General features: G+C 39.5%; 1 protein-coding gene across 2 annotated transcripts in view; it reads left to right on the top strand.

The window, feature by feature from the left end:
• Nucleotides 1-19,831, top strand: part of huwe1 (HECT, UBA and WWE domain containing E3 ubiquitin protein ligase 1) — a 45,935-nt gene that overhangs the window by 615 nt on the left and 25,489 nt on the right. The window contains exons 2-32 of one of the 2 annotated variants that reach the window (XM_022199257.2): nt 1,400-1,470; nt 5,058-5,108; nt 5,432-5,501; nt 6,642-6,740; nt 7,613-7,819; nt 7,938-8,090; nt 8,186-8,248; nt 8,412-8,489; nt 8,590-8,637; nt 8,726-8,894; nt 8,978-9,078; nt 9,313-9,463; nt 9,564-9,691; nt 9,806-9,946; nt 10,058-10,163; nt 10,981-11,088; nt 11,183-11,284; nt 13,095-13,175; nt 13,391-13,497; nt 14,025-14,202; nt 14,294-14,385; nt 14,467-14,669; nt 14,827-14,884; nt 15,011-15,187; nt 15,370-15,615; nt 16,887-17,020; nt 17,113-17,225; nt 17,318-17,497; nt 17,598-17,814; nt 17,899-18,021; nt 18,754-18,991. In XM_022199257.2, the coding sequence (XP_022054949.1) occupies nt 5,457-5,501; nt 6,642-6,740; nt 7,613-7,819; nt 7,938-8,090; nt 8,186-8,248; nt 8,412-8,489; nt 8,590-8,637; nt 8,726-8,894; nt 8,978-9,078; nt 9,313-9,463; nt 9,564-9,691; nt 9,806-9,946; nt 10,058-10,163; nt 10,981-11,088; nt 11,183-11,284; nt 13,095-13,175; nt 13,391-13,497; nt 14,025-14,202; nt 14,294-14,385; nt 14,467-14,669; nt 14,827-14,884; nt 15,011-15,187; nt 15,370-15,615; nt 16,887-17,020; nt 17,113-17,225; nt 17,318-17,497; nt 17,598-17,814; nt 17,899-18,021; nt 18,754-18,991 (3,846 nt within the window). In that variant the 5' untranslated portion in view covers nt 1,400-1,470; nt 5,058-5,108; nt 5,432-5,456. Of the gene's footprint in view, nt 1-1,399; nt 1,471-5,057; nt 5,109-5,431; nt 5,502-6,641; nt 6,741-7,612; nt 7,820-7,937; nt 8,091-8,185; nt 8,249-8,411; nt 8,490-8,586; nt 8,638-8,725; nt 8,895-8,977; nt 9,079-9,312; nt 9,464-9,563; nt 9,692-9,805; nt 9,947-10,057; nt 10,164-10,980; nt 11,089-11,182; nt 11,285-13,094; nt 13,176-13,390; nt 13,498-14,024; nt 14,203-14,293; nt 14,386-14,466; nt 14,688-14,826; nt 14,885-15,010; nt 15,188-15,369; nt 15,616-16,886; nt 17,021-17,112; nt 17,226-17,314; nt 17,498-17,597; nt 17,815-17,898; nt 18,022-18,753; nt 18,992-19,831 lie in introns of both variants that reach the window. The other variant, XM_051949164.1, reaches the window with a different exon arrangement.

The following is a 19,831-nucleotide window of genomic DNA, read 5'->3' as shown; positions in this document are numbered from 1 at the left end:
TTTGCTAACGTTAGCGCCACCACTGACTTAGCCTTAACTGCGTAGGTAGCTACTTCAATAACACTGAAAAACAATGTGAGCAGATTTAATACCATTACTAGCTAACTTGGTAATATTAAACTAGTAAGAGAATGTAGCAATGTTGCTAAAGCTCAGCACTATCCTTAGCTATGACTGTATTTTTCTCCCGGAGGGTTTGATGATCTGGCCAGTTCATAACGTCAGTAGCTAATATTAACATAATTGCTGCGGCGTAGTTTTTGGATTAAATAAGTTACATTAATAGGAAGAGCATCATACTGGCAGCACAGTGAGCTATTATTTGCTCATGTACTGTTTTTTGGAAGCTAACAGCAATTTATCTCGTTGAAAACAGTCATAAATGTTTTGGTGTAACTGTAGTCCACATAGCACTGTGTTACCTGTCAGCATCCATCTCTATCAGTCATCATTGCTGTGGCATGACAACAGCAAAAGTGGACTTGTAAAGAGTGAAACACATTTGATTGTTTTTGTATTTTCTACTGTGTAAGACAACTTATGGCTGAGCTTAATAATTCATGAGGATTCCTGAGTTAATGTGCATCACCAGTGGACTCTGAAAGCCAAGTTGAAAAAGAAACAGCTGAAAAGTGGACTTGTGCACTGTGAATTTTGATGCACCTTGATTAATTTGATGGTATATACATGCTGTGATACTAACTACAATGATTTAAGTACCAGTAGGCATTCCGTGTCAAATAAAACACTGTTGAAGTTGCCAGTTTCATTGACCTATGCAAGTTTTAGTAGAGCGGCGCACTTCAGTGGCAGACGTGACACTTCAACAAACTGGAACATTGTTATGAGTTACTTGGCCATGCCTTTAAAAAGAACTGATGAGACATTCCATGAATATGTACATTCTTTGATTACAAGCAAGATACCAAAGAAGTCAAGTCACTTTGTTTGTAAATCTTTGAAAGTAAAAAGTGCACTGACCATCAAGACATGTAGTATTAAGAGCAAAACAAACAGTGCAAGTCTTAGAGAGATGCATATATCCTCATACTGGCAAATAAAATACATATTCAGACCTTAAAGCTATAAAGATAAAAGTGGATCTCGAGGATTTAACAGCAGACTAAGTACACCAGCTACAGTCTTGTTTTAGGTTAGATAAGTTACATATTTACCAGTACGTAAGTGTACAAGACATAAATTGGTGCAGTTTTCATAGAAGTCTGCTTCCTGAATAACACTGACATGAATTTGCAGTTTCACAGTTGCCATAGTTACTTTTTATATCTATGATATAGTTATATTATCTTTAATGTCACTGTTGTTTTTTATTGATGAACAAGCAGCGTGATTATTTTTGTCTTGTCATGCCTAATTTCGTTGTCTTATATATTTTCAGATTGGTTAAAGAAACTGTATAACAAACTAAGGATGAGAGTTGTGGAGCTGTATGAACCAAAGCAGTTTCTGGTATGTACTGCTAACGTTTTTCTTTTTTAACATTTACTGAAACCGCTCTTGTGAAACACCTGAATGGATACCAATTACAGTAAATTGCTGTCAACATGCAACAAAAAAAGTTAGCCGCTACTTCTTGTTAATATATATATATATATATATATATATATATAAACACACACACACACACACACTGGTATAAAAACAATACCAGGAAGAAGATTGTGTATTTTTTAATTAGTTGTTTTATTTTTTGGCCTTTTCCACACAGGAGTTATGAGCTATATCAGAATTATTTTGTCGAGGAATTCAGTCGAGCTTAGGTTTTTCACATTCTTTAAAAACAGGAACAATTTAACCTCAGCAACTAGGTCAACCTTATTTCCTTTTAATTCTTGTGCTGTCATCTATCCAGTCAGATGGTTTTGGTAGAGATTTACTACGGTACACAGTGACACTTGGTCCAGCACCAGCGACATTACTTTTGCGTTCTGCTTAATATCTGCAATTTTACTTAAACATTTTGGTCAGCTGCTCCCCATATTTGTTTATAAGGAAGAGTTGTGACCAGATACAGCTTTAAATAGTCTGCAAATGCACAACAAAGTGGCAGTGAAATATTAACTGATTGTTGCTTAAAAACATGAATATCATTTCTTAGGATAATCCAGGGATGCTGTGAATATGAGTTTCCCTCCATGCATTCCCATCCATCTTGTGTACACTCTGAATTAAAATGCAAAAGGATGCATGAATACAACGAAGTAAATAATGCCAAAGGAAATGTTTGCTGTTAAAGTTAAGAGAAGATTTGGAACATATAAAAGTCTGCACGCTATGTTTGACAAATCTTTCTGAACTGCCACTGAATTAAACTGGACTAAGCAGCTTCAGCAAATCACCACAAAATCATCTTGTCTGGTAGATACTGTAGTACTGGGTAATTAGACGAGTGCAGTAAGTCCTTGTCTCTCAGTGTGTTAGCTCTTAAGATTTCCCTGTTTCAGCAGTGAAAGGGGTCTGGTGCATTAGTCTTTGATAAAACTGGCATATTTGACATGATTACCACATCTTTCACATACTCCAATGAGAAAGCATCTTGCTCTACATTCCTAAGCTCTCCACACCCCAAAACATGAACTTTTTAGAGGCTGTAGTCTCAGATTTGATGGAATTTTAACAGCAACAATATTGCTAATTTCTTATTCTTAGTTAATTTTACTTGGTCTACTTGTGCAATGTTAAAACCTTAAGTTACTTTATGTGTATTTTACTTTACACTTTCATTTTAGAGGTAATATGAGTGATCCTATAAGCATGTCCCACACTAACCCTGAAATCACCTGACCCAGACAAGTGTCCTATATTGAGATTAATATTTGTGTAGATTCATCAGACTGGATTTAGGGGAATCAATCAAGCACTTGCTCTCATGTTATGTAGTTTATTAAGCAATACCTGGCATAAGAATTTTCTTAGGAAATGAGAAAGTTCTATCTTATCTAATCTTACTTATTGAGAAAAGCTCTGTTGGCCTGATGCACAAAATGAAGATTAGACTAACCTTTAAAAAATCTGTTGAACTAATCGAACAATTAATTTATAAGTTCATTAGTTACATCATTAGTGATGGTGAAATTAAAAAGTAGAATATCAGATGCTTCAGTTAGCTTCAATATTGGTCATTTTAACTGTAAAGTGTGTACCAGTTTCAGTAAACATGCCCTTAAAATGTAGGTTTTGCTTTTATGCATGTTTTAGGAATCATTGTGCATTGTGTATCAATGTTATTTTTTTTTTAATGAAAATAAAAATAGGGCTCATCAGTTGCTTTTTTATTACATGTATGAATGAGGCAAGGTTTACAGCTGTAGGTCTGATGGATTTTGATTAAAATAATTTTAAGGAATATGTAGTCATATTTGATATTATTCCAGTGTTTTGATCTCTTGTTTTTCTGATTTGATTCGTTGATCTTAAATGTAAAGTACTGCATAAAATGTGATGCGTTCCACAGACGGACGTTGGCCCATATTAATACGCACTGCATCGATACAAACAACAGTGGCTACTCATTTCCAGCCGTAACGTTATTCACTTTTTGCACACTACCCAGAGTCATGATGACTGTGCCAACTGCTAGTGCCTATGTGCTTTGGAAACAGTCGCGGATACAATAATACACCGGACGGAAGAGCACAGTTCTTTATTGACTCGGTAGCCGGTAGTCAATCTGGCCGAACGCAAATTGAAAACAAAACTCGCAGTGTCACGTTAGACCAGTCCGACAGTGATTCAGCGAGTTATTATGCGTTTCTGTTGCTGCTCAACTAACGGTAGCTAGCTGGCTAGCTAGCGCGTGCCACGACTGTCTAGCTGTAGAAGCAGCGGCTCCGAGCCCAAAGAAAGTACCGTTACCCATTCCAGGTATTTTACACACATCCATCTCACTGTTGCTGGTCAAAGAGTGTTTTTTACGGTTTTATTTTTACTTATACCGGGGACGGCGCAGAAGCAGGGAGTGCGAACTGCTTTTGCGGCCTGCGCAGCCCCGACCTAAATTAGTCAAGAGTCAGGTTAGGACAGGATGGTGAATCTGTGAGATCTGGTTTGACAGCTGTGGCACAAATGGTCAAAACTGCTTAATTTTCTTTGGTTAGCTGCACGTTAAATGCTCGTCCTTGATGGCACGCACGACTTGTTTGTGACTTGGCTGACTTTTATAAGGTTTGATGAGTTAGTATTACATGGGAAGATCGTTTGCTAACGTTACCGGTAGCTCACTGTTAGCTTGCCAGAGGTTAACACCATCTCCGCAGCAAACGTTATCGATCGATTTGTTCGGTACGTTGAGCTTTCCAACGTGTCTTGGTTTGTCAGACGGGTTGCTAACCAGCCACACAGGACCTGTCTCCTTTGTGACTAGTATCTAGAATCAAGCTTGTGAATAGTTACTTGTTAGGGTAAATAACGCTGTGCTGTTAGCAAAGGTGACGTTAGCTTGGTAGCTCTAACTTTAACCTGTTAACGTCAAGTCGCTTGAGTTGTTGTTGGACAGCAGGATGGGTAGCATAACGTTTTATTGATATTTCACTTGAGTTTTATATACGTTAACATTGGGCGACAGTTTTAGGCCAATAATTGAGGCCCAAACCAAATTCAATTAACTTTGTGTCATTGCTCGCTAGCCACTAGCTAATGCTCTGTTTCGGGCTGCTTTGTGATGATCATACTTTTAGATAACCTAAGCAAATTCAGTGTCATTATCGCCAACTACGTATTTTTATAGGGAAGATAACCACATCAGCTGCTTTTGCTTATTCAGTGAGTGCTTTATCAAATTTTGAGACTGCTAACTGATTGTATTTTGCTATGGGCTTAAAAAACTCAGTGTACAGATTTTCATGTGTATAATATGTACATATATGTGTGTGCACTGCTATGTATCTTGTTATGAACTGCATGTTAACTAAATCGTTCATGCCTTTACCTGTCTTGTAAACCATTCTTGTCTGAAAACCTAGTGTACGCTTAAGACATGCTTGTATTGTGGCCCGTGGGACACTGTTGCTAATTCGATTTATGCTCTAATTTTGCAGGTAACTGATACTGGAACATGCTGTTAAGTGGGAATTGCCAAATTATTTTCTGTAAGTACATTTCTGTTTTTGCTTTTGTTTTCATCCACTGTTATTAATTCTACATCTGTATGACTCATTAGATTAGAGGATTTTAATGTTCAAACTATAATGTTTTCTTGATTTACACACTTGAAATCTAAGGAATTTATTTCCCTTTTAAGATTTTGTGTTAGTCCAATGTGAATTTTGTGTCTGTATGATCTGTTGGTTGTTTGAACTGTCATATCTGTTTTATTTACACATTTGACGTCTAAACAGTTCTGCCTTACAATACATTGAAAAAAATCAGCATCATGTATTGTTTTCTGATGTACATGAACATTTCTCAACAGGAGCAGCAAATTGAGATTATAGACAATGAAGGTCGACAGGAGCAAGTTAAAGAAAACTCCTACTGAAGCTGTGAGTATGCATAATGCTTGTTTTTACTTCAGTTCATTTTCTGTTAATCTTTCCCGTTATTAGTGTTAGTATACAGTTTGCATCTTGTACTTGTGTTATTTTATTTTTCTTAATTATTTTAATTCTTTTTTTTCTGGACACACTTAATACACTTTACACACTTCAGACACTTGACACACTGAGACACTTCACACAAACACTTTAAGAAACTTACATTTTGTACTTTGTGTTCTTTGTTATTTCTATTTTACTACTGACCTCTGTGTAATTGTGTATATTCCACTAACTTTTGTTTGTTGTCTATTGTACTGTGGCAAAAGTATTTCCTCTCGGATGAATAAAGCAGATCTTATCTTTCCCTGCATCTTGGTCAGTAGTGCTTACCTTGCATTCAGTCAGTGTACCCAGTTTAATGTGATCAAATGTGATATAATTTGATAACCGGAGCACAGCTTAATTGCCTTTCTGTATTGGAGAGCATTGTAAAAGATGTTGTTTAAAGTGTTGGAGTTTTAAGATGCTGCAACAAATGATCATGATACCTGTCACTTGAGGAGTTAAAGCTTTTTTGTTTGTTTATTGTGGCTACTTCCTTTACCATTTCTACCTTGTAGAAATACTAGCTGATGAAAAGACCACTGAAAACAAAGAATAGTCATCCTGTTGCTAGCCTTGGTGATAATAGGGCTGTACTACCTGTTGGCATTTTGCAATAAATATCATAGCAGTAGTAAACGCATTATCAGTTGCTTGGCAGTTCTTGTCTGTAAAGCAGTAACAGTGCAATTCTGCCTCTGAAATTACATTGATGGAGAGAAGATGGCAAAATCCAAGGCTTTTATTTGTTAACTTAGCAGCATGCTTCATCAGAACTACCTGTGGGATGATTGACTGTGTTGAGCCAGGCATTTTAATGTGGTGACAAATCTCATTTTAAGTTAGACATGGTGATGGTTCAGCTGAAAGTATTGCGAGTCATTGTACTTACCCCTACTGTGAGTTCAGGGAGGAAATTTAGATTTTAATGTCTTTGTATATTACAGTGATGCAAAAGGGTACTATACTCTTTTTAGAAAAGGGGCATAGGCGAGTCATGAACTCTGCTTGACCAAACATTTTGTGCTCCTTGTGAACCCACAGCCTGCTGACTGCAGGATTCTTATAGAGAAGCTCAAAGCATGCAGTGATGAACAGCTGCTGGTTGAGCTGCAGCACATCAAGACCTGGAATATTGGCAAGGTAAGACCCAAAGAAAAAGTGCGGGAGAGGGCCTTCCATCAGTCTTTTCTCACTTATAACAGGGATCCCACTGGTCAAGGATAGTGGAGAACAACAGTGACTTAAGAGGTGTATTCTAGAATTTTGATATTACCCAGGTTGCACCTTAGGCTTCTGCATGCATCTCATTTTTGTAATGCAGATTTTATTAAAACAAAATATGTACACTTCGCATTTCCACATTGTGGTATAACACAATTGTGTATAACACTACTGTGTAGTTGTTATTATGTGCAATATTTATTATCTTGTACTTGCACTTTTGTGACTTTTTGCACTCCTCTGTTTTTTGTTCCTAAGAGCCCTATAACAGTAAATTTCTCCTTTGTGAGATCAATAAAGTCTATCTTATCTTATCTTATCTTATCTTAGAAGCATCTGACCTCTGTGAAAGTCTGGAACAATAGAAAAATGGCAACTTTTCTCCCTTTGTTGTCCTCTTTTTAGCTGACATTTAGTATCTGGTAAGGAATACAGAGAAAACAGAAGAGAAAAGCAAATGTTGATTCCAGCTTGAATATGGATCGGTATTCGTACATTGTTGCCGCATGTGTCCCAGCTGTAAAGCTGTATAATGAACTAAGTGCTACTTTTATGCCATTATGAGCTAAAAGATAAATATTAGGTCATTATTTATGATGTTGTGCCAGACTAATTGCATTTCACATCAAGTTTATTGTGGGAAATCTGTCATGCTTGGTTCAGCCATGCTGCCAGTCATTACAAAATCCTTATATGTTGAAGTGTACCCCTGTTGTTTTTGAGGAAAATGTAAAGGTCTCGGATTATTAATTTTGCTTGGTTCATCACAGAGTTATTTTTGTCATCAACAGTGTGAGCTCTACCATTGGGTGGATCTGCTGGACCGCTTCGATGGCATTCTGTGTGATGCTGGCCAGACAGTGGAGAATATGTCATGGCTACTGGTGTGTGACCGTCCAGACAACGGACAGCTCAAAGCCTTGCTTTTGGCAGTGCTCAACTTCACAGCGCTGCTCATTGAGTATAGCTTCTCTAGGCACCTGTACAGCTCCATAGAGGTAGGCTTGAACTACACTTGCAACCACTGCTCAGACTGTGGATAAGTCACAGAGGAAACGGTAAAGAACTCACTAACTTTAACCATATTTTTTCTACCACTCCCACCACCTTTTACAGCACTTAACCACCTTGTTAGCGTCCTGTGACATGCAGGTGGTCCTGTCTGTGCTGAACCTACTGTATGTGTTCAGTAAGCGCTCCAACTACATCACAAGACTGGGATCCGACAAAAGGACACCTCTTCTGGCCCGTCTGCAACACCTGGCTGAGGTCTAGTGAATGCTATTGTCTTCCTATCGCCATGATTCCAGCTGTCCGTCAAGAGAAAGAGCTTTATTGTTTAGTCTCTTTGTTCTGTTCTGCAGAGCTGGGGAGGAAAGGAGAATGGTTTTGGTCTGGCTGAATGCTGCAGGGATCTGCCTATGACGGTAAGAAATTTATAGAGTAATGTTAAGTTACAGTTTCTGTAAACTACCTACTGCTAATAGACTATTAGCTTTGTGCTTTTAAATAAACGCAGTCAAATAAGATTAATTAACCACTTTTTATAATCTGTCTCTACTCTACTGCCCCCTGTTGGTACATGAGCAGAAATATCCTCCCAGTGCCACCACCCTGCACTTTGAGTTTTACGCCGAACCAGGCCCTGAAGTCAAAGTAGAGAGGAAGGTAAAAGTTAAGACATTTATTTATTCAATAAAAGCTTAAAATGTTTTCCAAATATGGTGTTCATGACTCAACGTTTTTGTCATGTTTATTTCCTCAGCAGACAAGTAGTAACACACTACACTATATTCACATCGAGCAGCTTGACAAGGTACAGTCAGATTAAAATTGTATCATTAAAATTGGAGTAACAGTGTCTTGGGTACTTGACCTTACATATTGTGTTCTCTGTCTCTCAGATTTCAGAGAGCCCATCTGAGATCATGGAATCTCTGACAGTGATGTACAACATCCCTAAAGACAAGCAGACCCTACTGTTCACACATATTCGACTGGCCCATGGGTTTTCAAATCACAAGAAGAGGTTGCAGGCTGTGCAGGCCCGACTGCATGCTATCTCTATACTGGGTGAGCAGATAACTTTCCCATAAGAAGTAACAGGGTCTCTTTGCTGCTAGTTTCAAATGCTGACTTTCACTGTTTCTTTGCAGTGTATTCAAATGCACTCCAAGAGTCAGCCAACAGTATTCTGTATAATGGCCTGATAGAGGAGCTGGTGGATGTCTTACAGATTACAGACAAACAGCTTGTGGTAAGAAAGTAGTTTGCTATTTCTGCCTAATCACTTTGTAAATGCACTCAATGTGTATGCACACAAGCAGTAGCATCATATGTCTTAAATGGCAGTAAAATATGTTTTTTGGCTTTGTCAGACTGAAATAACTTTCAGATAGTTATGTATGCCTGCTCCAGTGTCAGTACAGCAATACTGTTCAGTCCCTTTCATTCTGTTTTTTGAAATGCTATATTGGATTTTGTTCTTCAGGATATTAAGGCAGCATCTTTGCGCACTTTAACTTCGATTGTCCATCTGGAGAGGACGCCCAAGCTTTCCAACATCATAGATTGCACCGGCACTGCCTCCTACCATGGCTTCTTGCCTGTGTTGGTGCGCAACTGTATACAAGCAATGATCGGTGAGAATGTGGTCCAAATGTTTTGTTTTAGTGAGTGATGCACAAAAATTGGACAAATTAAATGGAGTTTTTTAAATAACTTTTCATGTCTACCCTCAAGATCCTTTGATGGAACCCTATCCACACCAGTTTGCCACTGCGCTGTTCTCATTCCTGTACCACTTGGCTAGCTATGATGCGGGAGGGGAAGCCCTCGTCTCCTGTGGCATGATGGAAGCTCTCCTGAAGGTATATCCAGATCCAATAATATACAATACTATATATAACCGAACCAATACGTCCTCTGCAATCATAGTTTTATTTTCAAGAAGATTCATTAATTAATGTTCTTTTACTTTGTAGGTGATCAAGTTCTTGGGTGATGAGCAGGATCAGATCACTTTTGTGACACGAGCAGTGCGGGTTGTGGACCTCATCACCAACCTTGACATGGCTGCCTTTCAGTCCCACAGCGGCCTTTCCATTTTCATCTGCAGGCTAGAGGTTGGTTTTGCACTTTGCGTTTCTCTATTCCTGACACAGCTGCTTCCAGCTACAGTGCCACTGAAGCCTCTCTGCTCACTTGTTCCTCTCTCAATCACTTGCTATTTTTAGCATGAGGTGGACCTATCAAGGAAAGAGTGCCCTTTTGTCATCAAGCCAAAGATCCAGAGGCCTAGTGCAACTGTGGAGTCTGAGGACATGGACACAGACATGGAAAGTAAGTTTAGAACATGGAATATCCTCATCTTCATAAATTCGTATGCAAAGCATTTTATTAGCAATACCTGTACACGTACCTATTCATGCAGTTAACAATAAGCTGATGTTGTGGCAGTAGTGCCATGCAGAAAACCATGCAAATGAAAGTCAGGAGCTTTAGTTCCTGTTCAACACCAAAATGGGAAAATTGTGATGTATTACTTTTTCCATGGCAAGACTTTTGGTGGCAGGCAAGTTGGTTAAAGTGTTTCTGAAACTGCTGATTTTGTCAGACTTTCATGCACAGCAGTCTTTGATGTTTACTCAGATTGGTGAGAAGTAGGAAAACAAAGTGAGAGGCATTTCCACAGATGGAAACACCTTATAAGTGAGGGGTATCGGAGGAGAATGACCAGGTTGGTTTAAGGAGACAGATGGACTGCACTCAAATAATGACTCTTGAAAATTGTATTGAACAGAAAAGCATCTCAGCCAAGCTTAAGTAGATGGACTACAATAGCAGAAAAGCATGTTGGGTCCCACTCCTGGTAGCCAAGAAAAGAAATCTAAGGATTAGGAGCCAAGATTGGACAGTAGTAGACTGGAAAAATTTAGCCTGGTCTGAATGTCAAAGGAATGCTTGGAACATCTTGTTCAGTACGTGCCATGAAGAACTGAGGCTGTTTTGAAAACAAAAGTGGGCCTTACCCAGTGGCAAGATGGTGTAGGTCAAATTTATAATCTCTTCAAGTTCAGGGACTTGCAATAAGTTTTACTAAGTTATAAAGACTCCCCTGGCTGTTGTGTCAATTTGCCAACGTTATGTATTCTCACAGTGTCAGAAGTTGCCATGGAAAGCAGCCCTGGACCATCGACATCTTCTGGTTCCAGACCAGACGCAGACCACCGAGCACAGAGCAGCACTGCAAACACGCCTCGAGCAGGTACGGACACAGCACACACACATTGGAGAAACTCTCAACAAAACTACTTATCCCTGCTGTACTTTATCTGCACTATCACACTCTGTCTGTCCAGGTATGCAGTGTATCCCCCAGAGGGCGGCTCTGTTAAAGTCAATGCTAAACTTCCTGAAGAAAGCCATTCAGGACCCAGCCTTCTCTGATGGCATCCGCCACGGTGAGTCATTGGCATCTTCTCACTTGTTGTATATATGAATTTGAGGTTGAGAGTCCTTGTACTTTCTTGTTGATACACACGTGGACAAAATTGTTGGTACCCCTCAGTTAAAGAAGGAAAAACCCACAATTCTCACTGAAATCACTTGAAACTCACAAAAGTAACAATAAATAAAAATTTATTGAAAATTAAATAATCAAAAACAGCCATCACTTTTGAATTGTTGATTAACATAATTATTTAAAAATACAAACTAATGAAATAGGCCTGGACAAAAATGATGGTACCTCTATAAAAGATTGAAAACTATTTGACCAGAGTGACATGATTAACTCAGGTGTGTCATTTAATTGACATCACAGGTGTTTCCAAACTCATAATCAGTCAGTCTGCCTATTTAAAGGGAGACAAGTAGTCACCCTGCTGTTTGGTGAAAAGGTGTGTACCACACTGAACATGGACAACAGAAAGCGAAGGAGAGAATTGTCCCAGGACATCCGAAAAAAATTATAGCCAAACATCTTAAAGGTAAAGGCTATAAGACCATCTCTAAACAGCTTGAAGTTCCTGTGACAACAGTGGCTCATATTATTCAGAAGTTCAAGACCCACGGGACAGTAGCCAACCTCCCTGGACGTGGCCGCAAGAGGAAAATTGATGACAAATTGAAGAGACGGATCGTTGGAATTGTATCCAAAGAGCCCAGAGCAACCTCCAAAGAAACTAAAGGTGAACTCCAAGGCCAAGGTACATCAGTGTCAGATCGCACCATTCGTCGTTGTTTGAGCCAAAGTGGACTTCATGGGAGACGACCAAGGAGGACACCACTGCTGAAAAAACTCATAAAAAAGCCAGACTGGAATTTGCAAAAATGCATGTTGACAAGCCACAAAGCTTCTGGGAGAATGTCCTTTGGACAGATGAGACCAAACTGGAGCTTTTTGGTAAGGCACATCAACTCTATGTTCATAGACTCAAAAAGCAAGCATACGAAGAAAAGAACACTGTCCCTACGGTGAAACATGGAGGAGGCTCAGTAATGTTTTGGGGCTGCTTTGCTGCATCTGGCACAGGGTGTCTTGAAAGTGTGCAAGGTACGATGAAATCTGAAGACTATCAAGGCATTCTGGAGAGAAATGTGCTGCCTAGTGTCAGAAAGCTTGGTCTCAGTCGCAGGTCATGGGTCTTCCAACAGGACAACGATCCAAAACACACAGCCAAAAACACCCAAGAATGGCTGAGAGAAAAGCGTTGGACTATTCTGCAGTGGCCTTCTATGAGCCCAGATCTGAATCCCATTGAACATATGTGGAAGGAGCTGAAACATGCCATTTGGAGAAGACACCCATCAAACCTAAGACAACTGGAGCTGTTTGCTCATGAGGAGTGGGCCAAAATACCTGTTGACAGCTGCAGAACGCTCATTGACAAATACAGAAATCGTTTAATTGCAGTGATTGCCTCAAAAGGTTGTGCAACAAAATATTAAGTTATGGGTACCATCATTTTTGTCCAGCCCTTTTTCATTAGTTTGTTTTTTTTAAATAATTATGTTAATCAACAATTCAAAAGTGATGGCTGATTTTGATTATTTAATTTTCAATACATTTTTATTTATTGTTACTTTTGTGAGTTTCAAGTGATTTCAGTGAGAATTGTGGGTTTTTCCTTCTTTAACTGAGGGGTACCAACAATTTTGTCCACGTGTGTATACTTTGAACAGATTGATGAAGTATGTTGTGAAGATTTGTACATTTCATTGCACAAATGTTGGTTGATAATTTGTGCATTGTCTGCTTTTTTCCTGAAGTCATGGATGGGTCCTTGCCTACCTCACTCAAGCACATTATCAGTAATGCAGAATATTATGGCCCATCACTGTTCCTCCTAGGTGAGTACACAGTAACACTTCAGAAAAGTCTCTCTGTTGACTGAGCTGAGTGCTGACTTTATTTCAACAATGCAAAGTATGTGTCACATTAAACTGTGGATCTGTAAATCTGATGACATTTGACTGTTTGCTTTATTGAAATGATTACATAGACACTTTTATCAGTGTGTTGCATTCTGACCTTGTTTTGTCTCTGTTTTGTTTTGGGATTATAGCGACAGAGGTGGTGACGGTGTTTGTGTTCCAGGAGCCATCCCTGCTCTCCTCCCTGCAGGATAATGGTCTCACAGATGTCATGCTGCATGCCCTTCTCATCAAAGATGTGAGTTTGCTATGTTTGCCCCATCACTGATAATTAATTTCGGTTCAATAATAGCACTCTTACTTTCTCTCATTGTCTTAACTCATTAACTGGATTTGATGTTTGAAATAGTTTTGAGACTTTTAGCTGTCTCTCATTAGAGTCCACAGAATACCTTCTCATTGATAGAGGTCTCAATCCACTTAAGATATGGATTGAAAGTGTAAATGGGTTATCCTGTCTCCACTGGTTACAATTTGGACTCAGACATGTACTATAGAACTTCATTTTTTACTAAAACATTGTGTAATTTCCAGACCAATCTGAACACATGCTAAATTACAAAGACCAACTCTAGTTTTATGGTCAAATGGCTAATCTAGGTCAGATTCTGGCATCTGGTGTAAACAAGACACTACGGTATGGCAGGTCATAGAATTTTTTTGTAAATGAATTCCATGCATGCTCACACTATGTTTACGTATCACAGGTTGTTAATGTGTCTTTTTATCAGGAAAAAAAAATATAATCGTTTATACTATTTTTAGGTTCCTGCTACTCGTGAGGTGTTGGGTTCTCTCCCTAATGTGTTCAGTGCACTCTGTCTGAATGCAAGAGGCCTGCACTCTTTCGTTCAGTGCCAGCCCTTTGAACGCCTCTTCAAAGTGCTTTTGTCCCCTGACTACCTGCCTGCTATGCGACGCCGCCGTAGCTCTGACCCTTTGGGTGAGTTGGTCTGTTTCTGTTGTGTTCTGATAATCCGATGTGGAACATTCTTGAGTGGATGATATGCTTTTTTTTTTTTGTTTGGCCTCAGGTGACACTGCATCCAACTTGGGCAGTGCTGTGGATGAGCTCATGAGGCACCAGCCCACTTTGAAGACAGATGCTACTACTGCCATTATTAAGGTAGTGTAACATTTTATTTCAAAGCGTTGTCTCCAGTGTCTTCTTATTTGTTGGATCATCAAATTTTCATTGCTGTTACAGTTACTGGAGGAGATCTGCAACCTAGGTCGAGCTCCTGAATACATCTGCCAGAAACCGTCTATCCAGAAAGCAGATGGTACTGTTGCTGTTCCACCTGCACGCTCCAGCCACGCTGCTGAAGAAGCTTCAAGTGAAGATGAAGAGGAAGAGGAGGCCCTCCACACATTCACCCAGCAGCAGGGGGAACCAGAGAGCAACAGACAGTCAGTGCCACTTGAATTGTATGACGCTGAGTTCATAACACAATAGAACAGAACAACAACTCTTTACCGACTTTGATATTTTTTCCAAGTCATTTCTCTAACTTTTGAATACTTTAGTTGGGAGCTGACATTTTTGATGTTGTGTGGATTTTTGCAGGGTGGTAGGAACTGAGGAAAGAATACCCATTCCTTTAATGGATTACATCCTGAATGTGGTATGTGTTGATTGTTTGACGTCAGTGCTGTTTTGGTTATGATGTGAAATATTTCAAGGGATAAAGCAACATTCAGTTTTTTATTTTGGTTACATCATTAATGTGTTCTGCACTTTTTTCCGCCAGATGAAGTTTGTAGAATCCATACTAAGCAACAACACCACAGACGACCACTGTCAGGAGTTTGTCAACCAGAAGGGGCTGCTGCCCCTGGTTTCTATTCTGGGCCTTCCAAACTTACCCATAGACTTTCCCACCTCAGCTGCCTGCCAAGCTGTGGCTGGTGTTTGCAAGTCCATATTGGTGAGCACAAAAGAAAGATCACTGTTGGGATTTTTGTTTATTACATTTTTTTCTTAGCAATGGCATGTATTATCGTCAATATGGTGTTCAACTGCCACATTCAGCCAAAATGCACTCTTTGATCTGCTGTTCCTGGGAACTTACAAAGAGCTGTTTTGTTTCCCTTTATTTCTTCCCCGTAGACACTCTCGCATGAGCCTAAGGTACTCCAGGAGGGCCTGTGCCAACTGGACAGCATTCTGACGTCGCTGGAGCCACTTCATCGACCAATAGAGGTGCCTGGTGGGTCTGTGCTTCTGAGAGAACTGGCTAATGCCGGCCACGTCACCGACGCCACGTTGTCAGCCCGTGCTACACCACTGCTACATGCTCTCACCGCAGCGCATGCCTACATCCTCATGTTTGTCCATACTTGCAGAGTAGGACAGGTAAATATGGATGTGTTTTCTTAAAAAAACAAACCTTACCACCTTTTACTCTATTTTAATAACTCTAAATCACTTTATTTCACAAAGTTGATTTCTGTACATTGTAATATGTGATTTCTAGAAACAAATGGTGATGTCTAAGTTGGAGGTAGGAATTTTTAATAGTTTTGTGATTTGATTCAGATTCTTAGTGTAAAAATATAATTTGTGTGATAAAATGAAAGATGAATACTAAATTTAGGCTTTTCTCTACTTTACTGTATGCCAAACCACTGACTGCTGTTGTTTGTCAACTGACATGAAAATTAACTCTGGGTCATTGTATGACAAAAAGCAAAAAACGTTTGTGCAAGTATGCAGCACTTGAACTGATTGCTTTGAAGTTTTTTTTTTTTTTTTTTTAAGTGAACAATCTTATCTTTTTTTTTTTAAATACAGATTTTTGTACAAATGAGGTCTTTGAAAAGAAACTGATTATCAAGACATTTATTTTTTATGCTTCACCTGCATTTATTTCAGTTTTACTAAGTGCTTTGGTATCTTTTGGTCAGCCTTATTTCCTTGCTAGTGCTGGACGTGGGTCCTAAACACCACTAGCCGTAGTCTAAAGATAGGCAAGGCATTCAGTAACGAAAAAATGATCATCATTCTGAAAATTTTATGAAGTCACAAAATCCAAACCACACCCCAGCACTTGTCTTATTATTTTAAGATGAACTCCATCCTCTGTCCTAGCCAGGTCTCTGTCAAACAAGGCCGCTTAAATAAAGGTTATATAAAATTTAAAAAAAAAAGTATTCACACAACACGCAAGGTAGGTGAATGCTGCACACTTCCTGGGTGCTGTTGCAGTTTCATTCACCCATTTGTATTTGTTAGTGTAACATGAGATAATTATGGATTATTTCACATCACTACAAAAATAATGAATTATTGATTCATTCAATTATTTAGTAAGGCAATAAGCTATCTTTATTTTAAAAATTGTGGCTTCCCAGTTTATTTGGCTTTACAATACTTTAAAAATCATCTTTGCAAATGTCTGATGAGGAAGGGAAGGCATTACTCAGAATTATTATAACTTAATGTACGAGCAAGGCATTTGATTTTCACCTAATGTAAACTTACCTTTTATTGGTTCATAAGAAAACTTGCTCCCAATGGAAGATGATTACAACATTTGTATGTATGTTTTTCACATTGTAGAGGGAGTTCTTCAAATTGAGATTTGGTTTACCATCTCTAAATGTTTGTGTTTGCTTTCTAAACAGAGTGAGATCAGAGCAATCTCAGTCAACCAGTGGGGCTCCCAGCTGGGCTTGAGTGTTCTCAACAAGCTCAGTCAGCTCTACTGCTCTCTGGTATGGGAGAGCACTGTGCTTCTGTCGCTATGCACCCCAAACAGGTAAGGCATCAGCTATCCCCTCTTTTTCAACAACAATGCAAAGTATGTGTCGTCTCTTAGCCCTCCTGACACCTCTCGGTTGTGCTCTGCAGCCTGCCTCCAGGATGCGAGTTTGGCCAGGCTGACATGCAGAAACTGGTGCCCAAAGAAGAGAAGCCATCTGGCAGCACTGCAGCAAGCACAGCCTCTGGTTCCAGAAGAACTGGTAATATAATCATTTAACTTTGTTCAATTGAAACAACCATGTACCTGGGACACTTTTCAATAAGTAAAATTTTGTCAACCTTCCTCCAGCAGAATCTGAGGCAGTTTCTGTAGATTCATCTGCCGGTGGTTTGTTGGAAGGCATGGGTCTAGATGGGGACACCTTGGCTCCCATGGAGACAGACGAACCCTCTACAACAGACCCTAAGGCCAAGTCCAAACTCACCCCAGCTATGGCTACCCGCATCAAACAAATTAAACCCTTACTCTCTGGTGAGATGATTTCCATGACACAATCATTTTTTTCATGTCAGAGTTTTAACAAAGTGTCAGATCTTGAGTTTGTCTGACTAACTGCCTCGTGTCTTTGCAGCGTCATCTCGACTAGGTAGGGCTCTTGCTGAGCTCTTTGGCTTGTTGGTTAAGCTATGTGTCGGCTCTCCAGTGCGCCAACGCCGCTCCCACCATGCCACAAGCACAGGCACTACCCCGACACCTGCTGCCCGGGCCACTGCTTCTGCCCTCACTAAGCTCCTCACCAAGGGTCTAAGTTGGCAGCCCCCACCCTACACACCCACCCCTCGCTTTAGGTAGGAGCAGATGACCACTACCACTGCCATTTTTCATATGTACAAGACATACAGAGTGACACTTTATTTTTTTTCCCCTGGCAGGCTGACTTTCTTCATCTGCTCAGTGGGCTTCACATCTCCCATGCTGTTTGATGAGAGGAAGTACCCGTACCACCTAATGCTGCAAAAGTTCTTTTGCTCTGGGGGACATGATGCCTTGTTTGAGTAAGTCCTATGGTATTATGAGACATTTTAGGGGTACTGATAGTATTTTGTCTTCCCTGTTGCTTGATATTATCATAGGCTGAGTATGACCAAAAATATATTACTATGTTTTTAGTATACTAACTAATATTGGAAAATGTGACTTAATAGGCAACAAACAACTAATTAGGTACCTGCCACAGAAAATACTCAGCAACGTCGCTTTGGACAAACGCGTCTGCTAAATGAAATTGTAGAATGACTGAAAAGGCGGACATGAGATACTGCTAACTAATGTTACCACAAGAGCTTTGTTTTGAGCTTGGGTGCTTGTGCTAGCAGCTTGGGGTGTAGAGTTTTGGTTTCTGTATACTCAGTTGGATAGTAGTGCTATCTTTTGAAATGATGGAAAAGGCTTGTGTTGGCACTGGTTGTCTGGATTTCTGACATATGTATGTATGAATTTTGAAATTTGAACCATTTCAAAATCACCGGAGTCGTCTGACCTAACTCTGCCACGATTCCCTTGTTACGGTCTCTGTATTACTGTTGCCTGTTAGGCAGATGAAAGCTGACCCACATGCAGGAGACATAGATCAACTGTAAATTATTTGTCAGTTTATTATCAATATTGAGGGATTTTTTTCGTAGTAATTGTCAGCATCACTTTCGCTGACAGCTGAAAATAGTATTCTTATTTTAATGTTTGACGAGAGACTCACTGGTTATGTTTGCTGTTGTTTTTTTGTGCAGGACATTTAACTGGGCTCTGTCAATGGGTGGGAAGGTGCCTGTGTCTGAAGGTCTGGAGCATACTGACCTACCAGATGGGACAGGGGAGTTTCTGGATGCTTGGTTAATGCTGGTGGAGAAGATGGTTAATCCAAGCACTGTGCTGGACTCACCCCACTCCCTGCCAGCTAAAATGCCTGGGGTCACGCCCACCATGCCCCAGTTCAGTGCTCTTAGGTTCCTCATCGTCACCCAGAAGGTTGGTATACAGTAGTAAATAAAATTTTTAAGCAATTTCCTTATTTTATATTCAGCTACATTTACAGTCAATAATTATTTGTTGAAATTCGCTAAAATACAGTATGTGTACAGACTAATAGAACCTTTTTTCATCGCAATCATGTTTGCGTCAGGGTACGTTAACAAATTAAAAAACACAAAGTAAACACCAAAGTTACTCCACGAAATGACTTGATGTAAGATTGAGGAACTTTTTTACTCCCGTCTGTATTTGACTGCTGGTGTGTCAAAATCCACTGTTATGCACCGCTAACTCCTGTGCAACTTGAAGGCAAAAATTACATCATTACCCCTGTTTACTCCCAATAGAATTCAGTCTAAATAGTTTTAGAAATTTTGTTGTGATTGCCTTACGTACAACACAGGAGTGACTTCACATTTTGAGTTCATGTTAGTCCAACTGCAGGACACCACTGCTCACCTAGAGCAGATATCGAATATTGTTCCACCAATTTTGTTGGTTTAGAAAATCAATAAGTAACTAAAGCAAAAATGTTTCCCAAAAAATCCAAGCATGGATTTAAAAAAAAAAAAAAAATTATCTACATAGCGCCAGTTTACAACATGTTGCCTCATTGCACTTCACATATTAAGGTAAAGGCCTTATCAATTTTAAAAAGAGAAATCCAACAAATCCATTGTTCATGTTTTCACAACTTTATGCAACAGTTAGCAGAGCCTGACAAGCAACAACTTTGTTTGTCCTTGGAAAGTAGGAAGATTTACTCCTTTTTAGAATATCTGTGTCTCTTCTGAGTGATCTGTAAATGTTCCTCAACTCTCTCATTAAACAGCAAAA

Source organism: Acanthochromis polyacanthus, chromosome 6 (genome assembly GCF_021347895.1).
Source record: "Acanthochromis polyacanthus isolate Apoly-LR-REF ecotype Palm Island chromosome 6, KAUST_Apoly_ChrSc, whole genome shotgun sequence".
NCBI lineage: Eukaryota > Metazoa > Chordata > Actinopteri > Pomacentridae > Acanthochromis > Acanthochromis polyacanthus.
This window is presented reverse-complemented; position numbering and strand designations above follow the sequence as displayed.